This window comes from Arachis hypogaea, chromosome 5, assembly GCF_003086295.3.
Source record: "Arachis hypogaea cultivar Tifrunner chromosome 5, arahy.Tifrunner.gnm2.J5K5, whole genome shotgun sequence".
NCBI lineage: Eukaryota > Viridiplantae > Streptophyta > Magnoliopsida > Fabales > Fabaceae > Arachis > Arachis hypogaea.
The window spans coordinates 112824888-112847847 of NC_092040.1; the positions used below are offsets into that span (position 1 = coordinate 112824888).

At 26.7% G+C, this 22960-nt stretch overlaps 1 protein-coding gene and 1 non-coding gene across 3 annotated transcripts; both read left to right on the plus strand.

Annotated features, from left to right (window-relative positions):
• Nucleotides 1-9747: 9747 nt before the first annotated feature.
• LOC112802858 (uncharacterized) lies at nucleotides 9748-16246 on the plus strand. 2 transcript variants are annotated; one of them, XM_025846234.3, is made up of 7 exons: nucleotides 9748-10547; nucleotides 10633-10866; nucleotides 13517-14091; nucleotides 14821-15013; nucleotides 15273-15337; nucleotides 15431-15641; nucleotides 15723-16246. In XM_025846234.3, exons 2-7 carry the CDS (start codon nucleotides 10720-10722, stop codon nucleotides 16074-16076), a joined length of 1545 nt encoding a protein of 514 aa, XP_025702019.1. In that variant the 5' UTR covers nucleotides 9748-10547; nucleotides 10633-10719; the 3' UTR covers nucleotides 16077-16246. The 2 variants fall into 2 exon arrangements, with proteins under 2 accessions (XP_025702019.1, XP_025702018.1); XM_025846233.3 differs by having other exon boundaries at nucleotides 9853-10547; nucleotides 13514-14091.
• Nucleotides 16247-19294: 3048 nt separating this feature from the next.
• LOC112802859 (uncharacterized) lies at nucleotides 19295-20704 on the plus strand. The gene is made up of 4 exons (XR_011881582.1): nucleotides 19295-19682; nucleotides 19898-19962; nucleotides 20043-20253; nucleotides 20334-20704. It is a non-coding gene; the product is annotated as an uncharacterized protein (transcript).
• The last annotated feature ends 2256 nt before the right edge of the window (nucleotides 20705-22960 follow it).

Consider the following 22960-nt stretch of genomic DNA (forward strand, 5'->3'; position numbering starts at 1 on the left):
ATATGATTTTTTGGATCTTTAGATACATGTCTAATAGGATAGCAACTAAAATAAGATTGCTTTCTTAGATTGTTACATACATGTCTAATAGGATGGTAACTATGTGTATTCTGAATTTTGTTGCTGTGAGATAGTTAATACGAAGAAAAGATGATGAAGTATTGACTAATGAGAGAATTTTTTGCCACTAGAAAAGTTAGATGTACTTAAGATCTTAAAATGATGTTGTAGAGGGATGGTTGGGAGGGGAGGGGTATCATAACAAAAACTTAATGAGGGAGCTGCTTTTAGTGTTCTATTGCTGTTTTGTCAACAAAATTATCAAGTCCAAGAATTACATATCACATTAGCAGCTGAAAATTTGTTTCAATGCACTAGAAAATATACTGCTAAAAGTCACAATTGACATTGAACTGTAAAATGATAAGTTTGATGCATTATGTCACAATAAGTTTCATGCTAAAAGTCAATTGACATTTTGTATTTTTTTAAAATCCTTCTTTCTCTCTCTTTGTTTAAACTTTATTCCAACAAATTTGGATCAATATTTATTTATTAATAGCTTGCAAAACTTTCATTGTGGAATAAGTGAATGGAAAAATAAGCGCGTATATGCAAGTTACTAAATTACGGACTTAGTTGTCAATGGAAATATAAACAATTTCTATCTGCAGGGTCTGGAAAATGTGACACCAATGATTACAAAGATAGACCAGAAGAGTGCAATAGAGCTTGAATCATATGGCTTGGGTACAAGAATGGTAATTCCTACTAGTAGTAGTTATAGTGATTAGATCTTAGCATGTTGCAACCGTAATGTTGAGAACTTTAGATGATACAATATTTGTAGCATGTTATTGCAAGCATAGGAATGTAAGCAGTGAAGATTAAGAACCAAAATTTTATAGAACTAGAAGCAGTTATTAGGTGATATATATGTGTGGTAATTCCTTTGCCAATGTTATTAGTTCCTTTAAAATATTTACTTGTTTTCATGATTTCCATGGGTGCTATCACATCTTATGGTCAACTAGACATTTTATGACAATATCTTGTTATATTGAAGACCAAGAGCAATATTTTCAATCTTAGTAATGATGTTTCTGTATGACGAGATATCCAGTGTCGTGTGTGCAAAAGATTATGGTCAATCCTTGGTTCTGGCTTGCAATTAAGTTGCTTGTCAACGGTTGACTTCTATGAATTCTTCTGAAATCATGCAAGTGGTTTTAAACCCCTGCATTTCATTTATGCATACAGAAGATCAGGGTGCCCTAAATACTTTTGGTGTTCCCTTAGTTTGACTAACTGTTGTTCCTGTTTATTCATCATGCTAATTTTGGTTCTAAATATGTTATTTGGTGAATTTATTTTGAATTTATTCAAGATAATGTCATGAAAAAGTGAGCTAGTATTTGCAAATTATAATATAATGAAGTTAGTTGTAAGTTAGGATATTGACACTGAATCTGTTTTTGATGTGAATTGCAATATTAACACCCAATATGTTTATCTGTTTAGGGTTTATTGCATTATTGTGGTAGATAGTAGAGTATGATTTAACTTTTTAAAATTTCAACCCTGTTAAAATTCAATTCCTCTTCAGAGTTATGCTTCTGCAGTTTTTTGTTCTTTAAGTTATTTTAAATGCTTGCCATTTCATGTAGGCGTAGGAAAAAGTTCAGGTCATTGTGATTATTTTGGGTGTTTCCTTATTATTGTTGGATCACAGATTACTTCAATTTTGGGTGTTTCCTCATTTTGTTCTGTAATGTTTGAAGTAATCTTATTTATTAATTTGCACGCAGATCACTTTAATTATGGGTAAAACTTTTTATATACACTAGTGGAAATGATCTTATCCAACAACACCTGAACAGAAGCAGAGAGTAATGCCCCTCCCACAATAGCAGCAGCCATATTTTCTTTGGTTTAAATAAGACCCTACAGTTACCAGTAAATTACAGTATTAGTTTACAAGAGAAGTAGTGTGTAAGTAAGGATTAATAGCACACAAATTTTTCACAAACAAGTTTCTTAGTATTTGATGGATTAACAATTATACTTTAATCGGTTAATGATGATTATTCTTAAGTAATTAATAATAAGTTAGAACAAAAGAATAGGATAAAATAGAGAGCCATGAGGACCAAAATTTGGTTTATTGATTCTATCAGCAGATGTTATTCCCGTCTCTCCTTCTAATTTTGGAAGAGAGAAAAAGAGAGAGAGAGAGAGCTTAATTCTTACCTTAGAAGTAGAATTTAATCAGAACTAGAATGAGACCCGCGCCATAAATTAATATGTATAAGTTGTATGTATAAGTTGTAGAATTTGAATATTTGTAACTGAAATTTTTTATAATAATTATTATTACGACACTTTTAATTTATGTTTATTGCATTTAACTAGTACTTGACGATTCAATTGAATAATAATAGATAAGAGTTTTTTGTTTTAATGTTTTAGGTACTTCATTCTACTGATCCCTCTTTTATTTGGGACTCAAGACCTCTTGCCACAAGATTTGATCTATTAGCAGTAATTAGTAAACAAATGTTTTTTTTACTATGCTTGCGCCTTATGGTGTTAAATTTATAAAATTTTACTCATATGTAGATGTTAAATTCTTATGAACTTTGACAGGAAAACATTGTTAAGACTTAAGAGTATGCTTTGTAATTAGGTGTTGACTAGACAACCTAGTAATTAGGAATTTAGGATATGCTTTTTCGTAGGTGAATTTAACTTCCCATTGGTAGTTTCAGGAATTTGTTGTTTTTGTCATGGAGCTTCAGATGTAGTAGCATCCTAAAAGCTTTGATTTAGATCAATGCTTGTATCTTTGAATTGCTTCTAATCTATACTATTTAACTACATACATTTCCAGATGCATATACATACACATATATTAACTCTTACATGTTTCACAAATAAATGAATGAATATGATCAGGACGCTTACAGACCCCAGAATGAATGAATGAAATGAATGAATGAATGAATGAATCTGATATTGGCCAGTTTACTGCTTCAATTCGTAGATGGAAACCCCGGAACCATACAAAGGTAAGGGTATCAAATATGCTGATGAAATTATAAGGAGAAAAGAAGGAAAAGCAGGAAAGAAGAAGTAACTTTGGCTTCACTTTTCATTTTTTTTCATTTATCTCCCGTTGATTTTCTTGTTTGTTAGTAATGGAAAATACTAAAGTTCCAAGCCAAAAAATTCATATCGATTATTAAGCTAGAATCACATCTCTCCCTATGATCTTTTAATCATAGCCAACATTATTATAATGTCAATGTCAATAGTGTGATTAGGAAAAAGGAAACTACTATACAAGTTCTTCTGGTGAAAGGTAATGGGTTTGAGTGTTGTAGTTAAGAAGAAAAAAAAGAGATTAAATTTTAGTATTAACAAGCCAAATTGCCAAGTTTATTTTCATGGGATGAATTGCTTCAAATTGTTCTTAAGGTATACCTTTGAGCTCATAAGAAATTTATAGAAGTATTTATAAATCATCTACACTACCAGAAAACTTGTATATTGAATTCAAATTATGACAATATGAGTAAAAGATCAAACTTTGTGAATAACTTAGGCTAGAAGGTTTGCCTCTTATCAATTCTTTTAGAAAAGTGATCTAATAGGACATGAGTATAGTTTTACATATTCCCATTCATATGTATTTTGTTCTTAAAAAATGTTATATGCAAGTAAAAGCCAACTACCAAATCTTTCATTATGTATTGGTGTATATTTATATATATTGTTTTATATTTGTTAATATATATTCTATATAAATAATTGATTTAATAGTTAATTTTTAGTATATACATGACATTTTTTGTTTATTCTTTTTATAATTTAAGCTCAAATTATAATATTTTAAATCAAACTTATTGTCCAATTTATGACGTAAAGGTTTTTTGAGGAAATTATTCTCCTAAACACATTAGCATCTTTATGTTATACATTAGACATGATCATTCGTCTGATTTACTCCTCATCAAGTTCCTTATTGTATAAGTCATACCTAATTAAAAATTGGTGCTTGAAAAATGTTAACATGTAGTACTTTCATAATTCTGTATGATTATAAATACTATAACTCAAATTATAGAGCACGTTATTTATTCATTACTTCTTGTATTAGTTATTCATGAATTTCATATTAATAAAAAATGGGTTCTACTTTCTAATACCATGCCAACACATTAATTTCTATGTTGATAATTTGATATGATGGTTTCTACTTTCTAACACCATGCCAACACAATTTATTTCTTACAGTGATTAAGACAATTTATCATAGTATCAATGGAAGTACTAATATAACTCTTTCACAGAGCATAAGGTATCTATTAACTATTAAAGTGTGTAATTATTAATTAAATACAAGCAGAGTACAAACTACAAAAACCAAAAATAAAAGTAGAGTACTACTATGATAAAAAAAAAAAGTTCAACTATTAGACTTTATTTATTTTCTAGAAATAAAAATGAATATTGTATTTGGTAATTTAAAATTAGAATTAAGATTTTAGTTACAAAATATAAAATTTTAATCTCTTTAGTATTTTTAAAAAATAAAGACATGAGATTAAAAATTTTAAGAATAGAAATTAAAATTTTAATAATTTTTTAAATACTCTTATTTAGGTTTTTAAATTTTAAATTTATATTTTAATTTTAAACTTAATTTAGTCTTTGTATTTTAATTTCTATCACTCAATTTTAATATTTCAATCTTAGTATCCTTCTAAATGGAGCTTTAGAAATTTAACTCGCACCGACAAATTGATCTCAGCTTTCTTTGATCTCAACCTGTACTTTACTTCTATTTTTGTTTTTTCTTTCTTTCTATGGGCCAGGGTACTACAACTTGTGTTCTATCAAACCAATCTTTTAATTATTTTTTGTCAGAAAAAAAGGACCTATATTGCAGGGCCACCATGGTCCTCTTCCTAAGATAGCGATTTAGGTATAATATTTTGGTATACAAAAAAAAAAAATTAATATTCGGTGAATACTATTTTTTAATAAAAAATAAATACTATTATTTTTACAATAAAAAATAAGACATCATATGAAATATATGCACCCTAAAAATTAATTATAATTTCTTTTATTTAGTTTTATTTTTCACCAAAAGTTTTCATATTTTATCATATGAAAATATGAATACTTTATTTAGTTGTTTGTCTAAACGTCAAACATATTTTAAATAAATATTTATTTGATATTCATCTGACATATATATTTTTTGTATTTAATTATATTTTAATAAAAAATAAAAAATATTTTTTAAAACATATTTAAAAGTATTTAAATAACATCACACATTTAATTTTATTGATTTATATTTTTAAAATGAATATAAAAATAATATACATGAAAGTTGTGACTTGTGAATCACATGCATGAAAAAATAAGGTTCTTATTATTATTACAATTACAATATTTTTCTTTAGATCTGAAAAGACTCTAGCCTTTTCAATAAGTGGTGAACCCCATGATTAATAATTGAAGCTCCAACCACAAAGATACTTTATCTATAATTATCAATTGATGGACTTTATATTAAAGTACTTTAAAAATAATGCTACTATATAATTCTTTATGCTAATAGAATTTTCTTTTCCGTGAACTTTATTTTAAAGTACAAAGTTATTGAATGCAAAGTGTAATACTGATCTGCTCATATTATTTTTAATTAAGGAAAACTGAGTTGGTTCGGTCTTCCATCTATATTACAAAAAAAATTATACCAACAAAAAAATTGAAAAAAATATTTCAAAAGATAAAAATAAAGATGGTGTGTCATGTGTGGGTTGATTACATTTATTTAAGGGTACCATATATTTTGTTTTAGAAAATATATACTTTGGTCAAATAACCTGTAATAATTATATTAATTCTCTAAATAAGATAATTAGAACAGAAAAGTTATAAAATTTTCCATATAAAAAAATTACATAACTTTTAGTAAATTTTATTTTTTAAAAACATTAAACCTGCATTTTTTGTAATATTTCAATCAACAGAGTTTTATCAAAGGAGAGTTGACATCCAACGTTCACATAAAACTAGATGAAGAGTGCAGACTTCTATGACTTCTTGACAAATTTCGTTAGACAATTTTTTCATTAAGATTTTTTTTTCTTTGTTAGGAAAATGCTGTAATATATTTCGTGCAAGAGTTATTATTGCACAAATGCACATTATATTGGCAAATATTAATGCATTTCAGAAAAAATAAAAAGTGTAATATTCTTTGAAAATTAATTTATTATTAAAAATAATAAAAGAAATAAAATATAAAAATTTTAAAATTTAAATTTTAAATTATTAATCTTAAATTTAAACTATTAATATGAAATATAATACATAATAAAAATATAAGATTTGTTTAGTTACCAAAAACTGCAACACTAATTATAAATTTGGTAAATCGCTTGCTTAAGAGTTAGGTCTAGGGAAGAAACTTTTGCACATACATTTTGAATTTAAATAAATATGTTTATTGAGATTCTTAATTATGTTAATTTTTTTTTGTTATTACATTTCTCAATGTCGAAATTATATGAATAAATCTATATTCTCATTTTGATCATATACGTTGAAAGGGATTTTGTTCCCATATTAATACTGCTATATAAATTACAGAAAATTTTAGGAGTTCGGTATTTTTTATTAAATTTGGTCAATATATGTTGAATTATTTTAAATAATAATTTATGTGAGTAAATTTTGATAAATATAAATATAAATTATATTAATTTATGTGTATAAAATTTAATAAATATAAATTATATATTTTGTGTATAAATATTTATAACTATTAGTATAAATTATTGTTAATTAAATATTAATTTAAAATAATAATATTTATTGAACCTGTCACACTGCTGTATAAATAAAAGATGATATTAGGATACAAAATAATCAATCTCATTAAGTTAAAACTCTTGTATGTTAGTCTTAGGGTAAGTTAAAAACCACCGGAATAAAATATTAGCAATAATTTAAAATACCAAACTTTGACTTTTCTACAATATTATCAAATTGTAATAATTTTATCTAGGATTTATTAGAGCCCAAGCTAGGATAACTTTTTAGAATCACACTACTATGATCCAACAAAGTCAAATCCAAAGTGAACTGGCTAGAGTTGGGTTGTTAAGTATTTTTTACTCGACATTTATTTTAAATCCAACTTGGGGATATTTGAATTCATTGTTTCTTACTTTCTTTCACTTCACCCTAACGCTATATTGCACTCTTGACTAGTCCATATAATCCATACAAAAGAGCATCATAAAATATAGTATTTAGACATAGTTTTCTTTGCGTATGTATTACTATTGAAGTTAAGTCTAGCGATAGATAAACAAACGGACAAGGTTTTTTTAATTCACAGTAAATAATACTCTTTTCTTGTTTAAAAGATAAATTATTTTTTAATTGACAATATGAAAATTTATAATAGGTCCCTAATTATCCAGGTAACTAATTTAAGCAGTCTATATAAATAGTAATTTACTAATTTGTCAAGAGATGTTTAGACCAATAATAAATATTGTTTAAACTATTTACTTAAATAATTAAATATTGATTAAAAATTTTTTAATTATGGAAGATACTTCATTTTTCGGACAAATATTCAGAATTTGAAAAGATATTTATTCTTTAATTTATTTATGAGATTTGTGCAAAAAACTTATCTCTAAAATTCATTTTTTTCTAACAAAAATATTATTTATATATTACAATTAGTCACAATATATATATAAATACATATTTTATATTAATAATTAATTTTAATAACTAATTTTAATGTATATTTTTTTTATTAAGATGTGTATCAAACTTGCCCTAGATGCGAGCTGATATATGAATATGAACATTAAATATTATTCCTAGTCTTCAAATTTGAAGACATGTTAAAGGCAAATAGTATCTGAATATTTGAACTAAACAAGTATTGCCCGTGTATCATGTGATTGTAAGGATAATAAATATATAAGAAAAAAAAATCGGAATAAATAAACCATAAATTTTAAAATATGTTGATAAAGATATCTTAAAATTTTGATAAACTATCTAACCATTAATTCGTCTCATTTTTTTAACAATAAATATTTACATGTTATTTTTTTGGTGTACGTACAAATACTTATATTTTATATTCTTATTATTCACTGGCCGATAGTTCTTATAAATAATGTGAAAGATTATAATGTGTTTGTAACACGAGTAGAAATAATAAAATAATTTTAATACCTATTTTGTATTTAAAATTTTATTCAAATAATATATATTAAATACAAAGATTTTGATGTGTTTGAATAAAAAAAATTGGTTTTATGATGATTTTATGCCTATTTATATTATTAAGATTAATTTTTGTTGTCAACTTTTTTATTAATAAATTTTTTATTTAAATTAAAAAAATATTTTTGTAACTCTTTTTGCATATCACTACTTTTTTTTCAAGAATTATATATATATAATTTTTTAAACTTGAATCATTTAAAGTTTATGAATTATATCACAACTCAATTTGAAACAAAATCAATTAGAATCTCAGACAAATTTATAATTCACATTTAGAAATGAAAAAATTAATTGTTTTCAATTCTAATTTAGTATTATTAATTATCATATTATTATTAATTATATTTTTGGTATTATAAAAAAATTTAATAATATTCTATTTGAATTAATATAATTATTTACTTGATTAAATTAAAATAATAATTAAATAATTTTTTAGTAAAGATTACAATATTTGTTGCTGTGTGACCTATTGGTTTAATATTAAATTGATAATAAATTAGTCATACTAAATTTATTAATTAAGGTTGGCATCAATTAATATTTTTTAACGATCCGATAATATGAAGTAATATATTTTTTAAGAATCCGAGAAGAACAAAGTATATATGATTCATTTTATCTTTTCAACTCTTAATTAACCCTTAGAGTATAGTTTAATTATCAAATTTTAACTTGTTACCAGTCACAAAAAAAAAATTAACTTGTTACTATTATTATTATTATAACAAACCATAAATGATATAAGAAACTCATTTCTTCATTCTTCCATCTCTTTGGTCAATACTTTACTTATTTTAGTCATTATAATCACAAACTCAACTCATTACAAAAAGTTGATGATTTTTTTATTGACTAGTAATTAATTTAAAAAATATTTGAATCATACACAATATCCATTCAACTAACATCCTAGAATATTAGTTATTCCGAATCAAAGTATTATAAATACATTGTTAATTATCATGATATTCACAAATAAAAAAAAATTCTATTACAAAATTTATTTTAAAAATATTCTATTGACAAATATGCAGTGTATAACAATTAAAATTTTTTAAAGGTGTAATTCAATTATCATATCTTTATATATAATATATATAATTTATTAAATAAAATTTATTAATTTTTATTCAATAAAAATTATTATATATATTAATCTATTTGAATTATTAATATTTTTTAATAATTTTATAATAAAAAATAATTTAAATTAAATTATAAAAAATTATTTATTTTTCAATATTATAATTTTTGTCGTAATGATAAATATTTAAATATCATAAAAAATTTTATTATATTAAATTTTTAATTAAATAATAATAATAAATTATTTAATACATAATAAATTAAATTGTAATTGTACAATTTATTTCCAACACAACCTAGCATACTATAAAACCATTTCAGCTGCTAATTTTTTAGTATAAACAATGTCTCCATACTAATGGAGGTAAAAGTCAATTGTGGCCATAACAGCATAACTAGCCAAATTCCTGAGATGATCATATCATATATCATATATATATAAAATACAGTATAGAACTCTCAGGTCTGTACCGCTAATTCTCTAACTTCTGTAACTGTACGGTTCTAAAATTGTGGCCATCAAGTTTAGTTCACAACGCCATCAAAGACACACGTACCCTTTTGTCCTTTCTTTATTTCACTTCATATATCTATCTTTCTATCTATGTCAATGTTAATGTTAAGGTGGCCTTTCGTATTCATAATATAAACAACAGAGTAGCCTATCTCATGCACTCCTTTTTCAATTCACACACACCCTTCTCCTTCTTCTCCTTCAACTCTCTTCTCAATGATTTAATCATTTCTTTGAGTCTCTTTCTTTTTGTCACATGTAATTTCCCTTCTCTCTCCCATTTTCTTTTTCTTCCTTATCAGTTATGTACATGTGAATCTCGAATCTACCCTCTACTTTGTTAAAAAGTTTTATCACTTTTTTCTTCTCCTTCATATTCTCACACCACACAGCACAAAATAAAGGAGAAGAGAGAGAGATAAAACCACTGGTTCTTAAATCTCTCTCTGTGTCATAACGATCAGATAGCGAATTTCCACTGCTCAATCATGTAATCAGTTCAATTCCCTATTTCTATTTAATTCTTATTCAGCCACCATTTCCCAAAAGAAAAAAAAAAACAGAGGAAGAGAAAAACAGGGCTCCTATTTCAGCTGCAAAGGTATATTTTCCATATCCAATTGGCTTAAACTTCATTGACCCAATTGAAGGTTCATTTCAAAGTTTCCATCTTTGAACCATTTCAGGTACAAGGGAGCTCCAAGCTCGAAATCTCAACATAGGATTGGTGTTGGTGTCTTGTGCTGAGTGTGTGACAAAAAAACAAATAGAACATGAGAGATACCAACATCCTTGTGGTTGGTCAAGACGGGATTTTGCGGCCGTTGATGAAGACCGCGACGAGATCCACGACGGTTCTAGTGTTCTCTATGCTCTTCATATTCGGCGCGTTGGTATACACGCTCCTTCTCCCCTCGCATGTAAGTATTTGTACTTAAATTAACAATTTTAATGGGCAATTAAATAACATTCTTTTACCCTGTTTTGGTGCAAATGCTTTGATTGGTTGTGATTGTGAGTGAGGTTTGCTATTTTTAACGTTTCTTTTTGTTGAGAACGTTACCCTTGTCTCGTACCAAGATTGTCAAGGGTAGAAATGGTTATCGATTCCCCCTTTCTCCCTTTGTCGTTTGCTTCAATATTGGTTTCATCAATAATTGATTGATTAGTGGGATTTATAAGAGGATTTTTCTTTATATGGGTCATATATATGTGTTTTGGGGTAATCAAGTTACCATGCACATTGTTTATTGATAATGCATTAATGTTAAAGTTGAGTGAAAGATTGAGTCAACTTGGCTGAAAATTTAGGTGTCTTTAAATTTCATATGAAGTTGATAGTTAAAATTAGTTAAATAATTTAATAATTTAATTAAATTTTTTATTTAATAATTTTCAATTATCAACTCACGTAAAATTAACTGTAACTGAATTTTCTATGGTCAACTTGATATATAATAATTTCATCAAAATATTTTGTTAATTTGTATTCTAAAATATATTTTTATTGAAATGATAGTAATTTTAAGTTATTAATATATTTAATATGTTAAAAGTTAAAAAAATTATTATTTATGAATCGGAGCATTTATTATTATATTAGTAAAAATTTTTACTATAGAAATAAAGTTTAAAATAAATTTGACGAGAAATTGTGTAGTATTTAGTGATCACAAACACTTGAGTCTCAAAACAATACATTATTAAATTAGAAATAATGTCCACTCTATTATTGGCTTGTTATAAAGTCGTGAGATTTCGAAATTAAAGCAATACTTTTTCCATACTAGTTTATTATTGGAGTAACAAACTAAGGGAGGTAGTAAATGCTTATATATAGCATATGTAACAAAAAGAGAAAAAGGAAAGAGAAGAGAATATACCATATAGAAGTCCTTTAATCTATAAATACTTGTCCTTTTACATGTGTGTAGTTTATGTAGACCCAAGGGCCAACAACCATGTAGCTAGCTAGGTTTCTTGTGACTTGTGATCTGTGAATTTGTGATACAATAAATGAGGCTCTTACACATAAGTAAAGGCAAGTGTTAAGAATATGATACTTGATTTGTCAAATAAAAAATAATTAGGTGTGGGTTGATACTGGCTGAAAAAGGCAAAACCAAAAGAAAGTTTATTTTTTTAAAAAGTAATTAATTTTGGTGTATGATAATAAAAGAAAGTATATGATTATTCAATTAAATTGTTGTATTTAAATAATTTTTAAATTTTAAATAATAAATTCAAAATCATTTACTTTTATTAATGTAATAATATATAATTAAATTTTTTTATTAATTTTTTTTACAACCTCTAGTATACAAAAATTAAATTCTGATGAGAATATTAGATTTGTGCATTGTCTGAAAAGCCCATGAGGTAATGTACCTTTCATTAGGCAATTTGATTGAATTATTGTAACACTATGATAATACTAGCTGGTAAGCACTAAGCATTTTTTTTTTTTTGGGTATTGAGAAATTAGAAAGACTTATCAAGATGTTAGAAAACTCCAAGTCCTAATTCCTAACAAGCGCCGCTTTTGTCGGGTAATGTCACAAGGAATTGAATTGAATTCCAACACATGAGAGAGATAGACTTGTATGCCACGTGTCCTTATGTGGGAGCCACTCATGACTTTGATAGTCATGCATGGAATCTATCTTGGATCCATTAACTTACGTTTTAAGTTTTTAACCCTAAAAAAATGGTTTTTTAACCGCACTGCACCTAACTGGGACAGGTGTTCCCTTCTTATACTACATGTACTTCTTTTCTTGGTTATCTAACATCAAACATAACGTTATGGCGTTTACCTTTGAAACAATTCTCATGCTAACACTTGCATGCAACTTAGGTAGGTGACATTCAACGTTGTTTTCAAGTTGAACTATTTAGTTACGTGTTTGAGCTGTTGTTTGTTTCTTGATTAATAATTTCTAGTTGGCTCTTGGTGTTTGTTTGACTATTTGGTGTTATCATTACTAATTGATTTTCTAGTATTATTTGAGTTATATGCCCATAAATGTAGATAAAAATCAGGGTAGAAGTGTAATTTACTAAAAACAAAAGTTATATATATGCTTAGAGAAGTATTAATAAGCTAGTACCTAACCTTGACTAATTTGCCTTGTTAATCATGATGATGTATTAAAATTATGCATTGAAATCTAATAGGTATTTCCAATGAGATAGGTACAACATTTGCATGCATTGAGTTGGAAGGAATTATACTTGTCATTGATTAAAATAAAAGAGAGAGCATTTAATTTATTTTTCTTTAAAAAATATATTATTTATATTCCTTTTTATTTCATACAGTGAATTAATATAAATTCTTTTGTTATTAGATGGATAGTAAAATTATGTCATATAAATTTTGCATCCTATTCAAAGACAGTAATTTTGTTACTCTCTAATTGATAATGTCATTTTTATTTTTTTTAATTTATTTTAAATAAAAATTTTAATTTAAAAAATGCACAAAAAAAATCCATTATTAATTTTGTTTTCTTTTGGTTAATCTTAATTTATTTCTTACAATTTGGTGTTGTGAATATTTTTTAGCAGTTAATTTTTGGAGGCACACCTTCCAAATCAATACTAGCCACAACAGAAAACAACAATGTGCCCAAAATGCCCCCAAAGCAAATAGAGATTCCACTAAACTGCACTGCATACAATCTAAACAAAATATGCCCCAACCATGAAGAAATCCCAGCCGACAATCAAGACCGTTTACCAAGCTCCACGTGTCCAGATTACTTCCGTTGGATCCACGAGGATCTAAGACCATGGGCCCACACCGGCATAACAAAGGAGATGGTAGACAAGGCTAGAAAAACAGCAAATTTCAAATTGGTGATTCTCAAAGGGAAGGCTTATTTGGAGACTTATGCAAAAGCGTTTCAGACAAGAGATGTTTTTACAAAGTGGGGGATATTGCAATTGTTAAGGAGGTATCCTGGGATGTTGCCTGATATGGAGTTCATGTTTGATTGTGTTGATTGGCCTGTCATTTTGGCTGAACGTTATGGTGGTTCTAATTCTAATAATGCTAGCAATGTTCCTCCACCACTCTTTAGATATTGTGCTAATGATGCTACATTGGACATTGTCTTCCCTGATTGGTCCTTTTGGGGTTGGTAAGCACATTTCACTTTAATTTTGATTATTGTTACCATTTAATATGTGTTCAAATTAATTATATTTGCAATCAAATTCACCATGTTAGGTATACACTAAAATCAATTATGTTATAAATACATATTTGATGTTTATAAAATAATTCATTTATTTTGTCTTACACAAAAGTTTGTTATAGTATTTGTTGTGAAATATCTAATTCTTTTGGTGGTGGTTGATTATTTTATTAGTATAAAAATAACATGTATGAATCTATATATAGATACTAGTAGTTAATTTTTGGTATTTATTGAACATTTTTTATTTGTAATTCAACTATATTATGTATACACAAAAAATAAGCTATTAAATAAGTTATCTATATATAATATACTATAAAATACAAAATACACATTGAAAATATATGAAATAACACATTTATACACCTATAAAGTCACTGATTTTTTTTATATGCATAGCATTTTTGTTCGCCATTACTGTTACTTCACATATCAAGTAGATACACATTTCTTTATTATTGAGTGAAGCGTAGATCCTATCTAATATGAGTGTCAAACCTGATCTAACAGTAATGTAATGTGTATCGACTCAATTTATTAAACAAATCAATGCACTAAGTATTTATATCTGTATACAATTCTAGTATGATGAATTGCTGGTTGTATAGCAGGGGAATCAGATGATGCTAAAGAAAAGTTTGAATGTTGATTTGTGTTATGTATGTATAGGGCTGAGATTAACATAAAGCCATGGGAGATTTTGTCAGGAGAGATGAAAGAAGGGAACAAGAGAACAACATGGCTTAAAAGAGAGCCATATGCTTACTGGAAAGGTAATCCTGATGTTGCTGACACAAGAAAAGACCTCATGAAATGCAATGTTACACATCAACAAGATTGGAATGCTCGTATTTATAAACAGGTATTATTCTTATTATTATTAATCTTACTTAACTAGTGCTGTTTTTTCCTATATGATTTTGTCAGCTAAGTGTTTCAGGATAGAAAATACGAATACAGAAAGGAAAGATATTTTGCTTATTTTTGTATTTGTCTCAATAATATTTCTTTAAAAAAATGAAACTTTTTGTTAAGTTCAGAATCAATAGAGTGATATAGAATTCAGTTTCATCCTCTTTCAATTTCTCATTCAATCTCAAACTTCATCAATTTCGTTTCAGGATTGGATAAAGGAATCAAAAGAAGGGTACAAGCAATCAGATTTGGCAAGCCAATGCATTCATAGGTCGGTATAATATTCATACTTTAGATTCATACTCATACATTTATCACTAAAATGTGTTGTTCTTTCTAATTTCCAAATCATGATTCAGTGCAGATATAAGGTGTACATTGAAGGTTCTGCTTGGTCTGTTAGCCAAAAATACATTCTAGCATGTGATTCTGTCACACTGCTTGTAAATCCACACTACTATGATTTTTTCACAAGAGGGTTGGTTCCAATGCAACATTATTGGCCAATTAAGGAAGATGACAAATGCAGATCCATTAAATTTGCTGTGGAATGGGGCAATACTCATCAGAATGAGGTAACCTCAAACTCAAATTCAAAGTTCAACTTGTTCACTAAGAAATACTGAAGTCTAACTCAATAATATATAATTCATCAGGCTAATAGTATTGGAAAGGCAGCAAGTGATTTCATCTATGATGAATTGAAGATGGATTATGTGTATGACTACATGTTTCATCTCTTGAATAGTTATGGTAAACTATTTAGATATACACCCACTTTAAGTTCTGAAGCTGTTGAGTTATGCGTGGAATCAATGGTTTGCAATGTTAAAGGAAGAGAAAGACAATTCATGATGGAATCAATGGTGAAGGGTCCTGCAATCACCAACCCTTGCACCATGCCCCCACCTTTTGACCCTCCATCTTTGCATGAAAACTTGAGGAGAAAAGAAAGTTTAATTCAACAAGTGGATTCATGGGAGAAGAGTTATTGGGGGAAACCAAAATAATAAATCTTGATGTATATCAATTCTTTTTTTGCCAATTGAATTCTAAGGCATATAGTTTTAGATTATATATGTATTATTTTTTTTCCCATATATTAGCATCCTCTTTTGGCAGGTATAAATAGAAGTACAATTTACCCAAATAAATAAAATAGATAAAATCTTTACTCAAATTCACAAAACAGAAACATGTCATGTGTATGTGCAATTTTTCATTTCTATGTAATCCGTGGGAAGCAACCACGGTTTTTAATTTTTACATAAACCGTGGCTGCCTAAGTTGTTTTGTGTTGTGTGTAAACCGTGGCAAGTAGCCACAGATTACGAAGGGAAGAAGAAAGCCATAAACCGTGGCAGGTTCTCACGGTTTATGAAGATGGCTAGATAGTGATAAAACGTTGTGGGAGGGAAAGGGAGAGGGACTGATATACTGATCAGTAGTATCTATTAGAAGAGTTTTAGAATTTGAGTGAAAAAAAAAGAAAAAAAATTAATTTTTTTATATCTTATTGGATAAAAACGTATCTAATATTTTTTATTTTTTTATTAATGGTTTTAAAATGATTAAAATGAATAATTAAGCTAAATTTTTTAGATCTTATTCAATAAAAATATATCTAACATATTAGTTCAAAATATGATCTCTTGTAGTATTTTAGATGTGTGGGTTAATAATTAAAACCCTTAAGATTTATTTTTTGGATTTTAAAATTAAAATCCTTAATTTTACTGAATATAATTTTTGGATGTATATTTAAATGATAATCTTTTAATAATTAAAAATGCTAGAACTAAAACAGAAATTTAAATTTTAAATTTCAGTTTTATTTAGTTTGTATTTTGAATATGTATTTAATTTTAAAAAGATACTAAATCTATTTAAATGTATTTATTTTAATTTTTTTAAATTATTATAATAAAAAATTAAATAAAGGATCACATTTAAAGGATTCCTTAGTGTTCAAAAGTCTCTTTTATCTTAATATTTTACGAATTAAAATGCTTCTGAAAAATCACTAGAAGAAAATATATGAATTTAAACTTCTGTAAATATGAAGTTGATATACAATATATTTCATATTCAAGTAATAAAGTTTTAAATCAAAAATTCTTTAAAGATTCATTATTTAGTTACTATTTTTATTTTATACACGAGTTTATATTAAGCAGAATACTCATCCCAATCCAAAATCAAATCATGTCCCCATTGACAATAAATACGCCATTGGTATTTAAACTTTATAAAAAAAAATTCCATTCCTCAATGCTTCTATTCTATGTAAGTAAAAAAAGTGTAGTTCAACTCATGCATATAGCATGCTAATGGTGCTAACTGCTAATGCAAATAAACTTCAATCAGAATTATGTTCTTTCACACTATATTAAGCAAACAAAATTTAATAGGAGCCCACTCACTCATCATATGATTGAGATTCTATCTTTTTTTTTTCACTCAAATTCTGAAACTCTTCTAATGGATACTACTTATCAGTATATCAGTCCCTCTCCCTCTTCCTCCCACAACGTTTTATCACCATCTAGCCATCTTCATAAACCGTGGGAGTCTGCCACGGTTTATGGCTTCCTTCTTCCCTTCGTAATCCGTGGCTACTTGCCACGGTTTACACACAACACAAAACAAGCATAATCTGTCTTAGACAACCACGATTTATGTAGAAATTAAAAACCGTAGTTGCTTTCCACAGATTATATAGAAATAGAAATCGCATTATTCCAGCGAAAGGATCATCCTCCGAGGTAATGATTTTGGCCATTCCCCTTGTGATCACACTGCAACGGAAAACCAATTAGAACCGAAAAGAAAAACAAAGAACCCTAAAAGAAATATACCTCAACTTCATGTTGAGTTTTGGATGTTTGCGTTTCAAATCTGTTACCACAGTCCCTGCATATGTACATGAACTTATCGTGCTTGTGGCTAGCATGTTGTTCCAAATGATCTTTGCTAGGGAAGTTTGCCTTTCTGCAATTGACATAGGAAAAACGCTGTTCACCTTCATTCATCATCAGACATTGAGAGAGAGAGAGAATTTTAAACGGATTTTGAATTTGGCGCTACCGGAAAGAGGCCAAAAAATTTTGATATGGTAGTAAAATGGGTGTTATACTTTAACATGGTGATTTTTTGTGTTTTTCAAAATTATGGGAGTACACAAATCGGACCCACCGATTTGTGTTGAAAAAATTTAAAAAATTTGGAGTACACAAATCGGTGGGACCGATTTGTGTACTCCAAATTTTTTAAATTTTTTCAACACAAATCGGACGGTCCGAGTACAGAAATCGGACGGTCCGATTTGTGTACCTAAAAATCGGACGGTCCGATTTCTGTACCTCTTAAAAATCGGACGGTCCAATTTGTATTCCGTACATTAAATCATCCCACATTTTAGAAAAATACCACATTAAATCATATTTTAGAAAAATACCATTGTTAATCCAATATTAAAATTAAAAAAGTGCCGGAAAGAATTAAATAAGGGAGTAGGGAGTATTAGCAAGCACGACGGTTAACAAAAACCAATTAATAAAAAAGACTAATTATATCATTATTATTAAAAAAAATTATTTAAATAAAATTTATAAAGAAGGACCGATTTATTATTTTAAATGGACAATAACGTTATTAGTTAATTTCTAATGATATTTTAAATATCAAATAAATTTTTTTTTAATTTTTTCAGTTTCAATTCATTATTCATCTGTTTATTTTATGTAATTTTAATTTTTAATTTTTTTCACAAAAAAATAACATCAAAATTAATTATTAAAGATAATTCAAAGAATAACCATAACCAAGTCTCAAGGCAAAATGAATTTGTATAAAAAAAATTATTCTTAGATTCTCTAAATTACGCTATAAAATTTACTTTGCTAATTGGTGATTTTTTTTTTGGGATAAATTTCTTCAATTAATCCTCTATTTTTAGGTATAAATAGCGTTAGAGATTTAGATAAGTAATATTTTAGATATTAAGATTAAAAATTTAGAGTTATTAAATTTGGGAATTTAGATAGAGTTCTTTTTATATTTTTTAATGTTAAATATACTATGAAATACAAAATACATATTGAAAATATATGAAATAACACATTTATACACCTATACAGTCACTGATTTTTTTTATATGCATAGCATTTTTGTTCGCCATTACTGTTACTTCATATATCAAGTAGATACACATTTCTTTATTATTAAATGAAGCGTAGATCCTATCTAATATGAGTGTCAAACCTGATCTAACAGTAATTTAATGTGTATCGACTCAATTTATTAAACAAATCAATGCATATATCTGTATACAATTCTAGTATGATGAATTGCTGGTTGTATAGCAGGGGAATGAGATGATGCTAAAGAAACGTTTGAATGTTGATTTGTGTTATGTATGTATAGGGCTGAGATTAACATAAAGCCATGGGAGATTTTGTCAGGAGATGAAAGAAGGGAACAAGAGAACAACATGGCTTAAAAGAGAGCCATATGCTTACTGGAAAGGTAATCCTGATGTTGCTGACACAAGAAAAGACCTCATGAAATGCAATGTTACACATCAACAAGATTGGAATGCTCGTATCTATAAACAGGTATTATTCTTATTATTATTATTAATCTTACTTAACTAGTGCTGTTTTTCCTATATGGTTGTCAGGAAAGTGTTTCAGGACAGAAAATACAAATACATGAAAGAAATAAATAAATGAAATTTTTTGTTAAGTTCAGAATCAATACAGTGATAGAATTCAGTTTCATCCTCTCTCAATTTCTCATTCAATCTCAAACTTCATCAATTTTGTTCCAGGATTGGATAAAGGAATCAAAAGAAGGGTACAAGCAATCAGATTTGGCAAGCCAATGCATTCATAGGTCGGTATAACATTCATACTCATACATTTATCACTAAAATGTGTTGTTCTTTCTAATTTCCAAATCATGGTTCCATACAGATATAAGGTGTACATTGAAGGTTCTGCTTGGTCTGTTAGTCAAAAATACATTCTAGCATGTGATTCTGTCACATTACTTGTAAATCCACACTACTATGATTTTTTCACAAGAGGGTTGGTTCCAATGCAACATTATTGGCCAATTAAGGAAGATGACAAATGCAGGTCCATTAAATTTGCTGTGGAATGGGGCAATACTCATCAGAATGAGGTAACCTCAAACTCAAATTAAGTTCAACTTGTTCACTAAGAAATACTAAGGTCTAACTCAATAATATAATAATTCATCAGGCTAATAGTATTGGAAAGGCAGCAAGTGATTTCATCTATGATGAATTGAAGATGGATTATGTGTATGACTACATGTTTCACCTCTTAAATAGTTATGGTAAACTGTTTAGATATACACCCACTTTAAGTTCTGAAGCTGTTGAGTTATGCGTGGAATCAATGGTTTGCAATGCTAAAGGAAGAGAAAGACAATTCATGATGGAATCAATGGTGAAGGGTCCTGCAATCACCAACCCTTGCACCATGCCCCCACCTTTTGACCCTCCATCTTTGCATGAAAACTTGAGGAGAAAAGAAAGTTTAATTCAACAAGTGGATTCATGGGAGAAGAGTTATTGGGGGAAACCAAAATAAAAATCTTGATGTATCTGTTCTTTTTTTTTTTTGCCAATTCAATTCTAAAGCATACAGTTTTAGCTAGGTTATGTATTATTTTTTCTCCCGCATATATTAATTAGCATCCTTTTTGGGAGGTATAAATACTAAATAGAATACACCTTGTGTCATAGATGGTTGAATATAGTACATGTATTTATCCAAACTAGAGCGACATTCGCGTGATCTATATACGGTAAATTAATGATAATATATAGTACATTTAAAAAAAAATATTATTTAAAAAATAATTAAAATATATATAAATTAATATTAAATTGATTTATTTTTTATTTAAAATATTTTATAATACAAAAGTTTTTTATATTGAAACTTATATAATTATATCTTCTTTTGTAGTTTTTATTTTTGTATTTGTTTTAATTGATGAATTTTGTATTTTTACATGATGATTGTCCTTTTTTAATTTTTAGTTATTGTTGAAATTATTTTTTTTCTAGCATATCTTTTTGTGAAGACATTTTTTTTGAACGGTTGATTTATATACATTTTTTTCTGTTCCATCTTTATATTTATATATATATATATATATATGTTCTTCATATGATGAAGATATGTCTGATTTAGATTTGTTTATTTTTTCTTTCTTCTTAATCTCTTTATTATTATTATTTCATCTAGATCACGATATTAGTGTTGGTAAAGTTGGTTCTTATAATCAATAAAGAATATAAATGATGTTTTGAATAAATAAAATTTTTGTTGTATTTTCTGTTTTATTTGTTATAATAGGAATTGAGTTTCGGTATTTTTTGTTGGAACAAATGTATTGGTAATAATAATGTATTGTTAAGAACATAGTTAAAATTATATACTTTGAATTCAAATATAAATATAAAATTGTATAAATTTTTCAATTGAAATGGTGTTTGACTAGTGTCATTGCTATCTTGGAGTGTAATTAAATTTAAAGTATTTGTGCCTAATAATTTTTTTGCTTCTCTATTAAATAGTATAAAAGTTATTGTACCACTTTGATATAAAATTTTTAATTTAATTTTGAATTTATAATAATTATTATTGATTTAGTAATTTATAATTTGATGAAATTTTTTATGATAAGTATAATTTGATATAATTTGATGAAAGTTTTTATAATTTGAATATGTAATATTTTTTATATTGTAACACAAAAATTTTATTTTTGGTACTTTTGTAAAATTTTTTTTGATATCTACTTATTTTTCTTCTCCTAATATATACAGTTTTTCAATGATATCCATAATAGTAAGAATAAAATTTTTTAAAATATTTATTGTGTGTATATATAATATATTGAATAAATTATTTTTAATAAAAATAATTTAATTAAATAGCATAAAGTAAAAATATGTTAATAATATTTTATGTTGTAACACAAAAATTTTATTCTTTGTGATTTTTTTTATATCCACTTATTCTTCTTTTCCTAGTGCATACAGTTTTTCAATGACATCTATAATATAATAGTAAGATTAAAATTTTTTAAAATATGTATTTTGTGTGTGTGTGGTGTATATATATATATATATTGAATAAGTTATATTTAATAAAAATAATTTAAATAGCATAAAATAAAAATATTTGTTAGTATTTTTTTAACTCATTCTGTCAAACAATGTCTCAAGTGATATAAATTTAAAATAGTGCTAAAAATGATTAAAATTGATTCTTTGATTTAAATAAGTATAATTATAAAGATCTTAAAATATAATTATATGTAAAGTATTACAAAATAATAAAAAATATATAAATAGTAAAAATAATAAGAGTGTTTTTTCTCATATTTGTTTTAAAAATACAATAAATATTTTTATTTTGTATCTAATCATCTAATAGAATTATTTTTAAATAGATAAGCTCTTCTTCATTTATTGCATTGGTATAAATATTTTTCATAGGTAAACTACAAATTGTGAAATGAAGTAATAGCGGTAAGAATCTTATGTATATGATATATAAATACGTCAATTAATATGAAATTTGAATAGTTTGTAACTTAAAATTTGTTGTAATAATATTACAGGCATGCTACACATCAATGTAACCATGTAACCAAGTTGACCCAATACAAAAAAAAACCAATACCATTAAATGAAACGTGAAATACACACTCCCAACACACACGAAATCGCTCTTGCCCAACGCTTGTTTACGCACGAAGCGTCTTCTTCTTCTTCACCTTCTTCTTCGCATTCCTTCTCCTCCTCCTTCTCCTCCTTCTTTTTTGCGTTCCTTCTTCACGTGTTTTC